This window comes from Doryrhamphus excisus, linkage group LG8, assembly GCF_037039965.1.
Source record: "Doryrhamphus excisus strain RoL-2023G ecotype Guam linkage group LG8, RoL_Dexc_Guam_v1.1, whole genome shotgun sequence".
In the NCBI taxonomy this organism is placed as follows: domain Eukaryota; kingdom Metazoa; phylum Chordata; class Actinopteri; order Syngnathiformes; family Syngnathidae; genus Doryrhamphus; species Doryrhamphus excisus.
Genome location: NC_136364.1, coordinates 11,184,975 through 11,195,559, shown reverse-complemented (window position 1 = coordinate 11,195,559; position 10,585 = coordinate 11,184,975). Strand labels below are relative to the sequence as shown.

Below are 10,585 nucleotides of genomic sequence, written 5' to 3'. Positions count from 1 at the left end.
GACTGTTTGCTTTTGTGTGGCGGGACCGCCTCTTGTTGTTACCTAGGCAGCCTACACTGACTGACTGACTGCCAAAAACTCCTGAATGACTGCCCACTTGACTTGAAGAACCACTTGCTGTTTCGGCAAAGGCTCTCAAAGTTTAATTCCCTTAGAAATTGTGTGTGAAAGCGCTTTAATGCTGTTTCCAAGCCAAAATACCAAAGAAAGGAATGAAGGAAAGGAATGAATTAGGGGCGATAATTCTGGTTAGTACATCAGTGAAGTGCGAGGACTCCTGAATACTGTAGCTTGTCAAAGACAAAAGAGAATTGTGGTTGCTTGTGCTCAGGAAAGCACTGCAAGCACACGTTCCAGCGGTTCTAGTGCTGATAGTGATTCCAGTGGTTCACTTTGGACTAGTGGGTCTCAGGGGTTTGAGCAGTTCTTCTGGGTCCAAGTGTTTGCAGTTGGTCCAGTATTTTTTAATGGATCCAGTGGTTATTATGCTTTGAGCGGTTCTAGGGGTTGCAGTGGTTCCAGGGGTTTTGTTTGGTCCAGTGGTTCTAGTCATTTTACTGGTTCTAGGAATTTGTAGTGGTTCTGGTGGCTTTAGGACCCTTTTGAGGGTTCAGTGGTTCTAGTGTTTCCAGTTGGCACAGTTGTTCTAGTGGTTCCAGTGTTCCATTGGTTCAGTGGTTGTAGTGTTTTTACTGTTTCTAGTAGTTCCAGTGGTTCTAGTAGTTCCGGTGGTTCCAGTAGTTTTATTGGTTTTCCTGTTTCTAGGATTTCCTGGGGTTCTGTCGGTTTTAGCAGTTCAAGAGGGTCCAGTGGTTCTAGTGGTTGTAGTGGTTCCAGTGGCTGCCGTGATTCCAATTGGTCCAGTGTTTGTCGTGGTTTTACGTTCTCTCGTAGCTCTTCTTCAGCAAGAGCCAATCATGAGCTATCAGTGCATTCACGACGAGCAGGATGACATTACTCAATATAACAGTGTCACTGGCTGTGTCATCTTAGAAAAAAAAAGCGAAACTCACTCAACAGCTTAACCCTCAAAGGGTAGCTAGGAAATACGCAATGCAAGTACCAAGTTTATAATAAATAAATAATTTTTCCTATAATGATTTGCATCCAAGTAAAGCCCAGGTGCTGCAATGACGTCAGCCCCCCTCCGCATGCAGGGCTGTTTTGGCTCCCTCTGGTGGACAGAGGCAGCATTGCAGTGCCATCCATCCATTTTCTATGGCGCTTGTCTTCCAGTGAATGTTTTGCTTGGCACCAATGCATTATGGGAAAACATGAACATATGTTTAGTTTTATCCTCACTATTTTTGAGTGTTAAGCTGCTGTGTGATGATTTTAGTGTTCTTTGTAAGATGACACAGTCAGTCAGACTCTAATGACCTCCTGCGATTTCCAATGGATTGACAAGCTCGTCGAGACTTTATCATTGGCTCCTGTCAAATAAAGAGCTGCCTGGTCAACACAGACTCGTGTATGTGGCTTATATGTACAATTTTTTTTCCTCTAGATTTAGTGGGTGCTGCTGATTCAGATTTACGGTAATATGAATCATTGAATGGAACAAATTCTATTCTATACAAATTCTATAATTAAAGTTTTTGGTAATTGTTCGGCTAGCTGAGAAGGCTTTGCTGGCCTTGACTGCACCCCAGTGATTTTATTTAAATAAAAAAGGGTTACTGTGCTTACTAGTGTGTGTAGTGTATTTTATAAGCCCCTGAAAGGAGCATGAAGGGGTCCTTTCTAAAGGACTGGGAAAACGAGAACTCATTCATTTCCAACAGTATTGTCTCATGAGCTCTAAAATTGAATGAACTGGCGTCTGAGCGAGTTTCTTCCATCGATATTCTTAGCTATTGTTTAAATATGATGTGAGGTGGCACTAAGAAGGAAGAAGCCACTTTACATTCCAACTTTCCAGTTATTTGAAGAGACACACCCTGTGCCATTTTGGTCAAAATTATAGTGTTCAGTGACACAATCTTTCCATGTGACTATTTTTACTAAATCAACTGACACACCTAGCATCAGTAATGTACCAGACAGAAAACGAGGAAGTCATTTTTATATGGCAACATCTCAGTTTATTACACATTTTCAAAAATACACACAGCATAATTGAAACCCATACAAATATAAATTGTGAGTCATGTGGTTGCATTACACATTGCTACACACATGAATGTAGACATTCAAACATCGCAGTCTTGAGGCTGCAGGTCCACAGGAAAATGTTACACGGATTGTCATACAGTGAATACCTGCATATCCACCATTTGGTCAAAAATGGTTAAAATTCCTTTGAAAATAGGCAATTTTTCCACAGAAAACATCTGTAATAATTTGCCAACACATGGTAATACAGTTCAAATGTTCAGCATACATGTTCTTGTTCTTTACATTTGTTTTTAGACTTTTCCTCAAGTCGCACTTTGTTTATTGGTCCTTGAGCACCCTACAGACTCAAACGTTTGTCTACATAAACAAAAGTTTCGACAATCAATCCTCAAAACTTGCAGAAAGGTGAACACAAGTTTGTTTGTGATAGTAAGGCAAGCAGCGTGCAATATGGAGATGAAGCTGAGAGAAACGCCTTCTCTATCCTACTAGCCTCTGGCGCTAGCGAGATGACCAGGCTAAAGGCGACACCGTGACTCTCATCCATTCATGGATCATCTTACATTATCGTTCAACAGTGGTGAGTACCTATACATTTAAAGTTTAAGTTTGTTTAATAAGAGTGTGAGGCATAAGTTAGGGCTACGAGAGAACAATGGCATTGAAGATAGATTGTCAAGCTACCGGTAGATTTTGGAGGGGGGAGGAGCAGCCGTGTGTTGCATAGTTCATTGGCCAATTGTGTTGGGAAAGGGAACTGTTGGTCACCGTGGTCCCCCGTTTGTTTCCCTTTCAACGCAACAGAAAATGTGGCAAATGAACAGGACAAATGCACATGACGTTAAGCTCAAGCAATATAAAATGGTCCTTTTTGGTGAGTAAAAAGTTCTTCACATTTGAGTTTAAGTCACTTAAGTTAGTTGGTTACAACTAAAAGAAAGGCCTTGCTGTAACCCAACAACTAAAACAAATCATTGGACAAAATCAGCTGTTAGGCAGCTTTGTCAGCTTCTGCTGTACGGCATATACACTACCGCTCAAAGGTTTGGGATCACTTGCAAATTTCTCTGTTTTCCAAAGAAAAACAAATTTTCATGCATTTCACAAACAATTAAAATGAATCAGATGATTTTCAAAGAAGGATCTACATTTTTCCATCAAAACTATGTCTAATAAATCCATATTGACCAGAATATAAGATAATATTTTCTACCCAGGGTCTTAAAATGCCACCAGTAGGTGGCACCAACTAATTTCCCCCAAAGGAGTCAGAGCTTTTCTTCCCGTCACTCACGCATTCCAGGCTCCTGGAGAGATGCGGCCACCAAACAGGGACTGATGTTGAACGCGTGATACAGAATATTTTGAATAATAGGGGTCGTCTTATATTGGGTTCAACATGGTAATAAAGCATCAGAGAAATGTAGTGATTATTTGCTATGAAATCTGTGTGCCATTTTGCCATTTGCAGATGCTGATAAATAATTCATTTTTAAATAAATGCATCTTAAGATGAAGAATGTTAAACAGTTGCAGTTGTGCTGCCATTAAGAGTCACTGTATGTGAGTAAAGGCACAGCGAGGGCATGAAGGCTGGTCCACGTTGGCAGGATCACAACACTAAGCCATCCACATTGCAGTACAGAACCTCGTTGTGTTGCGCTTGACCCAGCTGCCGGTGAAACTGCCCTCGTTTCTGGGTCCTCCAGCAGCGGATGTTGTGTCCAAGTGTGATACTCTTTACACTAGGGAGCTGGGAGAGCAGGTTATTTGGTAAGGAAGCCACCCCCGAGCCGGATAACTTCAGCTCTTGCAGACCGTCCAGGCCACCGAAAATGTCCGGGTTCAGCGTCTTCAAATTTGGATTGTTGGACAGATCCAAGACCTGGAGGCTCTGGAGGCCCTTCAAACCATGCGCTTCAATTGCCTGAAGTTGCGGAAGGCCACTGAGGGATAAGTAAACCAAATCTTTCAGGTACGCAAAGTCCCCGTCTTTGATGACGCTGATAGGGTTGCCATCCAGATTGAGGTACCTCAGTATCTTGAGACCTGCCAATTGCGGTACGCTCGAAAGGCGGTTTGCCGTCAGATTCAAGCTCTGAATCTGCACAAATTTCCCATGCGGCATCGCCAAAATGGATGTGAGCTCGTTATGCGACAGATCCACACAGACGGGCTTGCCCTTAACTTTGGCCGCAAAGGCGTTCATGTCGAAGTCTCGGAATCTGTTGTAGCTGAGGTCAACTTCAGCCAGAGGGAGGCCAAAGAAGCAGCCAGGAGGGAGGCTCTCCAAGTGGTTGTGGCTAAGATCCAGAGTCTCCAGGTAACGCAGTTTAGACAAAGCACTGGGACTTACCTGGAAAACATCAGCAAGATAAGAAATTACATTCAAAATCTCAAATAACAAAAATTATGAAATCAGAGCCGTAAGACATTCTGTTTTTATTTGCCTGTGCCTTTTATGTAGAACCCAGTAAATGCAGAATATTGCAAAAACTGTCTGAGCTTCCCGCCCTGGTCCTTCATAGCGAAATACCAGCCTCTGATCACATTGCTAAACCTGGGAAATTTGCAGGTCAGATTCCTCTTCTCATTCTGCGTCAATGTTTTTCACACAGACCATAAACCCAGGGGGAAAAGTACTCAATTTCGGCCATTAAAAGTCAGTTTGACTACAGTTATTAGCCTCTTGCACACAGTGTTCCGGCTAAATTGCCGCATAAAAGCCATCATATTCTGCATTTATCTTTGTCAAAAAGGCCCAGATGTGTGACAACTGTCATATAGTGACAGTTAATTAGCAGTCTGTGTAGCACAGCATGTGACAGGCATGGACAGACATTTCTAGGGAGTGAATACAGGGACATAGAGTCTTGAGCAGAACTGACAAGCCAAACCAGAGTCTGGATATGTTTACATTTGTGCCCTTTAACCTGTGCCAGGCATCAGTAGCACAAGCACAGTAAATTGGACTTCAACGTAACAAGCACAGGCAAAAACACTGAGAAACAGAACGCCATGCATATAATCAGCATAGTTCTCTGACTGATTAGACCCAGGCTGTTCCTGCTTCATGTTCTGGATCACAGCAACAGATAACGCTTGTTGGTTCACATTCATTGAAGTCAGGTTAGACAAGGTTAGTTCCATTTTTACCACAGCATTTAAAGCATGTGAATTAAGACATACATAAGAATAGGGGTGTCAACAGATCCACGATTCACTTTTTAGAGACTTAAACTAGCTAGATGCAACAAAATGCAGATTTGGGAGTGTACCAGTGGCCTGTAACGCTATTGTTTTAACTCTACAGTCTGTTTGGACTTACTCACCATTGTAATGTGGTTGCTACTCAGGTCCAAGCTAACCAAGGTGGTATACCCAGGACCTGCTAGCATGGTGTCACTGAGCGGACCCATGGCGTTGGAGGACAAGTCTAGATACGCAGTGTCCAGCGGGATGGGGACTGGCATGGAGACCCTGGGACCCAAACCTCTGCAATCAACTCTTGTCAAGCTGAAGCTGTCGAACAGGCCGAAGTTTTCCACCTCACAGTGGCAGCCAGGGTGGCAATTCTTGATCGAGGTAGCACTTGCTGCCAGCAGCAGCAGCAGACCGAGCCACTGGAAGAGCTCCATTATGGTCTGGAAACAGAGTACATGATTTAGAAGCATGTCCCAAACATATGAGGTCAGACATGTCATGTAGGGACAAGATTGTACATTGTCCTGGCTGCTCAGGATATTCAGGATATACAGGAACTACAGTGCAAGAAGGACACGCAGCATGCCAATGCATTTTGTTTTACCATCAACACCTCCTTGCAAGTTGCAGTGGTGAGTACACAAGCTGTTTTGTAACTTGCATGACAGTGCATGATAATCCCTTGTTTATCTGGTTAATTGGTTCCACACCCAACTCTCAAAGTGGGACTCGCTATTGATAAATGGTATATTTTCATAGTTACACCATAGAGCCCTCCAGACATGAAATAACACCCCAATATAGTAGACAATAATGGGGAAAAATAGGAATCATTGGAAAAAACACAATATAGACTCACTCCTGCTTCCAGAAATGGCTATTGTCTCCTCAATGTCACATTACAGACACCTAATAACCAGTCTAGAGCGCCAAAATACATTAAAAAAAATCCAATTTGCATAATGTTGACTATTAATAAAGCAGTATTCAACCTCAAATTAGAATATTTTCAAAAACCGTGAGAGAGTGAAGACTCGAAATTGAAATTGCATAAAAAATGCGTCGACTCACCTTCTGCAAGCCGTTTCCTACCTGTCACTCCTACAAGTCCTCAAAGGGTGAAATTTTATTATAGAGCAGAGTACACGCACTTTTTACACTCCACAACTAAATCCCCGTCTCATTCACACACACACACAACTTTATTGTGTTGTGAATGCAAGCAATTAAAGTGCTGCCCATACTAGACTTAACTGCTCATTCAAGCCAAACAAGACAAGCTACTTCGCTGGGAATCATAAAACAAAGCAGCAGAAGAAAGTCAACTATTTACACGAGAACAATATCTGCTGGTGAATTGACAGGGAAAAACTATTAAATACACCCAACAGCCTTACTTGTGTTTGCTCTCTCTGTCTGTCTTCTGTGCTTGGTTGTGTTCAAGTGAGAACTCTACAGAGCTCAACCCATTAACTTAGAAAGAAAAAAAAAAAGGGCGCTCACTCGGTTGAATATGAAAACCAGAGGTTAAGAGTTGTGTAACGAAGGGGAAATGAAGAGTCATGCTTAAAGTCGCCCCACTATGACACAGCGGCTTCAAGATAAAACCGAACACTCTTGTGTGAGGAAAATACAATCATTTAAAGTCATATCTTAAATAGCTGCAGAAATATTACAAGAACAATATATGGGAGAGGACTGGGTAAACAAAGTCCAACCCTTCAAAGAAACCCATTGGTTCGCTCAGTAGACAATAAAAAATGCACTCTGTGACAGGTTATTAAATGTATAGAACAGATATTAAGGTTATTTATCAGGCATTATGTAACAGTCCGAGCACCACTAGTAGGTCAACATTCACTGCAGCTCAAAGTCCGCTTCTAACTGCACCCTATGTGTTTCTTTTGACCCCTGAAATCCAAACTGTCGACGTACACAGCAAGCTGGTTCCTGTCATTGTTGCAGCCACTCAACTCAAAATCAAACAGAAACAAATGTTGGCCTTTTCTGTATCAACAGCTTTCTACAATCACGACACATCTTGTACACGCGAGAATATTTTCTAGTTGACCTCTTCAGTATATCACAGCAATATTTGAAAATACACTCCCCCAAAGGACAAACCCCATCGACGGTCAGAAAAATGCATCAGCACAGTGCAGGCTGACATGAAGGGAGGAGAAATACTGCGCTCGGTCAAGTGAAGGAACAAACTGAGGGCGTCTCAGTCTGATAGCAGCAAAGAAGCAAGTATCAGATTATGTGGGCCTGCATTTAAAATCTCATGATATTTTTGGGGAGGGATTGAAAAATAAATTAAACGTCCAAACTGTAAAGTCATCTAGTACTGCCATCTGGTATCCAGAATACTACATACGACTTGTCTTTCATTCATTCAGTAATTTTCTACTGCTTATTATGTGCTGGAACCTATTCCAGCTATATTCAGGCGAGAGGCAGGGTACACCCTGGACTGGTTGCCAGCCAATCACAGGGCACATTTTGACAAACAACCATTCACACTCACATTCATACCTATGGACAATGTGGAGTCGCCAATTAACCCAGCATGTTTTTGGAATGTGGAAGAAAACCCACGCATGCACAGGGAGAACATGCAAACTCCACACAGAGATGGCCGAGGGTGGAATCGAACTCTGGTCTCTCCTAGCTGTGTGGCCTACGCTCTAACCACTCGGCCGAAGTGCAGCCCGACTTGTCTTTCAATATTTTTATTTTCATTAAATGCAGTAAGCGGCTGCACGGCGGTCGAGTGGTTAGCGAACAGACCTCACAGCTAGGAGGCCCAAGTTCGATTCCACTCTCTGGCATCTCTGGTGGAGTTGCATGCGTGGGTTTTCTCCGGGTACTCCGGTTTCCTCCCACATTCCAAAAACATGCTAGGTTAATTGGCGACTCCAAATTGTCCATAGGTATGAATGTGAGTGTGAATGGTTGTTTGTCTATATGTGCCCTGTGATTGGCTGGCCACCAGTCCAGGGTGTACCCCGCCTCTCGCCCGAAGACAGCTAGGATAGCCCGTGACTCTCATGAGGATAAGCGGTAGAAAATGAATGAATGAATGAATAAATGCAGTAAGCGAGGGAGCGCTGTCCAAACCCCACGATGAAATACTGGCTGTTTTGACCTAAAAACATTTCCATGTGGACAGTCCCTAAATATGGGGATCTAGCAGTAAAAGAAAGTGTTAAACACAAGTGAAGAATCTGATAGTTCACCCTCCCTGTAACCCTTTAGCTCAATCTGCTCCAGCAAGAGGCTGAATGCTCCCTACCAGGTGTTACTCTTGACACCTTGCCAATAAATCTCCTTAAGAAACACCAAACAGCCTCTGGGGGTTTCAAATGACACACAATTCTTCAGCGCAGAAAAGTAGTGAGAACAGTAACCTGTGAACAATCAGTGGAAACCAGTGAGGGAACGCCCATCACCTTCTCACTTTCTTAGGTGTTTTCATGCCTAGGAAAGTGGAAAAGACAACTTCCTCTGGTGATAGTCAGCCAATTGTAAACAAAATATAACTCGCAACCGTGGGCCAACAGTTGTAAAGCTCCATGAACGTAACAATTCACCTTTGTTATCAGTGCAGAGAAGGTGATTAAATGATAAGTCATCAGATTCCTCCGAATCGTGTGGCAAAGGGATAAACCAAGTGCATTGAATTCATCTTTAATTGGCTCATTTTCTTTGAGACGGCTCTGATCTTCATCAGTTTCAAGTCACATTAAATGCATGACATGCATTCAAGCCTGGAGGGCTGCAATTAAACTAATGGCGGTTAAAGTGTTTTAAAAATAAAATACAATTTGGCAGCAGTGAAGCTCCTGTAGTTAGGATGGATGAAAATATTCATCAGCGTGGAGACGAAAGGAAAAAAACAATAGTGATCGAAAAGCAAGAATGATACGGCTGCAACTCAGGATTAATTTAATAATCGATTCATCCGTCAATTTTTTTTCTCTGATTAATTGGATTTAAAACAGCCACATTCTTATTTAAACTTCTCAGCAGCAACCCCTTTAAGAATGCATGAATTGACTTTTTCATTCCCCAAAAACGAAAGAAGCAAAAATGTTGATTGCTCTTTTCCAAAGTCAAACTGTCTTGTTTTGCCTGAAACACAAAATAATATGTCTGCTTTCATGGATGACTTAGGAAATTAAAAAAATCACACTGGAGAGGCTGAAATCAGTAAATTTACATTACATTTTAAAATGAAACGATTAATCGATTACCAAAAGAGTTGTCAATTAGTTGGATAATCAATTAATCATCGTAGCTCTAATGGTTACTAGCTGTATCAACTTAATAATAGTGAACCATTGTGAATTATTTTCCCCTGAATGAGAGAACCAGATTAGGACGGGGTGTCCAAACTGATATTTTGACTTCAATTTTGACTTTAATCTTGTAAAATTACTACAGATTTCATATTTCTAGAATGTTAAAATTCTAGAATCTAGAATTTTTCAAGCAGGTTCAACATAATCTGTCTAGATGCTTATCTCAAAAGTGAATCTATCAAGTGAGACACAGGTCAAGTTAGACACATTTAACGTTTTGGGACGTAATTAAAAACACACTTTGTGGATTAGACTTTTCCCAGGGGAAGTGACCCACTGAGTCTGGCACGTCTCCAGATCAGATTTCTTGCAGAAGTACGTGGCAAACTGCACATAAAACTTGCAGCTCACCGCCGACTATCTGAAAACTCGTATTCCAATAAGTGTTGACCCCGCCCCTGCAGCTGTCAATCACAGACCGGCGTGTCTGCATCAGTCTTGACTAAAGTTGTACTCTTTGCTATCATTTTGTTGTTAAAAAAAAAGGCCGGTCAGAGGAGTCCAGCATACCGGGGGCGGTTTCTTAAAACACTGAGGCGAATGAAACCTGATCTGACCACCGTGCTCCAGCGCTGAAGAAACTCCCCAAAGCATCCGCTCAAAGTTTTTAGCCTTTTGTAAAAAGTCAAAGTTAAGGAAACTTTCAAGGAAATTCGACGCTAGTTTACTCGCCTTTCGTCCAGCTGTCCGCGCTCTTTTTGGTCTTTTCCCCCTCTCACTTTACCGCTCCCATTTTCCAGACCCCCCGCTGAGCAGGGCTCCTCTGTGTCCGGGTGGAGTGTGTCTCTACGCGGCTACATGAACTCCCACCGCCCGTCTGCGCCGTTACGTTCAAACTGTCAATGAAGCAAACTGTGGGACACTCGTCTGCTCCCATCCCACTTTTTTAGGACAGCAGA

General features: G+C 42.4%; 1 protein-coding gene across 3 annotated transcripts; it reads right to left on the bottom strand.

Annotated features, from left to right (window-relative positions):
• Positions 1-2,043: 2,043 nt before the first annotated feature.
• On the bottom strand, positions 2,044-10,585 carry tsku (tsukushi small leucine rich proteoglycan homolog (Xenopus laevis)). 3 transcript variants are annotated; one of them, XM_058080328.2, is made up of 3 exons: positions 10,359-10,585; positions 5,451-5,762; positions 2,044-4,474 (listed from the first exon to the last, which is right to left on the bottom strand). In XM_058080328.2, exons 2-3 carry the CDS (start codon positions 5,754-5,756, stop codon positions 3,731-3,733), a joined length of 1,050 nt encoding a protein of 349 aa, XP_057936311.2. In that variant the 5' UTR covers positions 5,757-5,762; positions 10,359-10,585; the 3' UTR covers positions 2,044-3,730. The 3 variants fall into 3 exon arrangements, with proteins under 3 accessions (XP_057936311.2, XP_057936310.2, XP_078648952.1); XM_058080327.2 differs by lacking the exon at positions 10,359-10,585 and adding an exon at positions 6,720-7,576; XM_078792826.1 differs by lacking the exon at positions 10,359-10,585 and adding an exon at positions 6,394-6,712.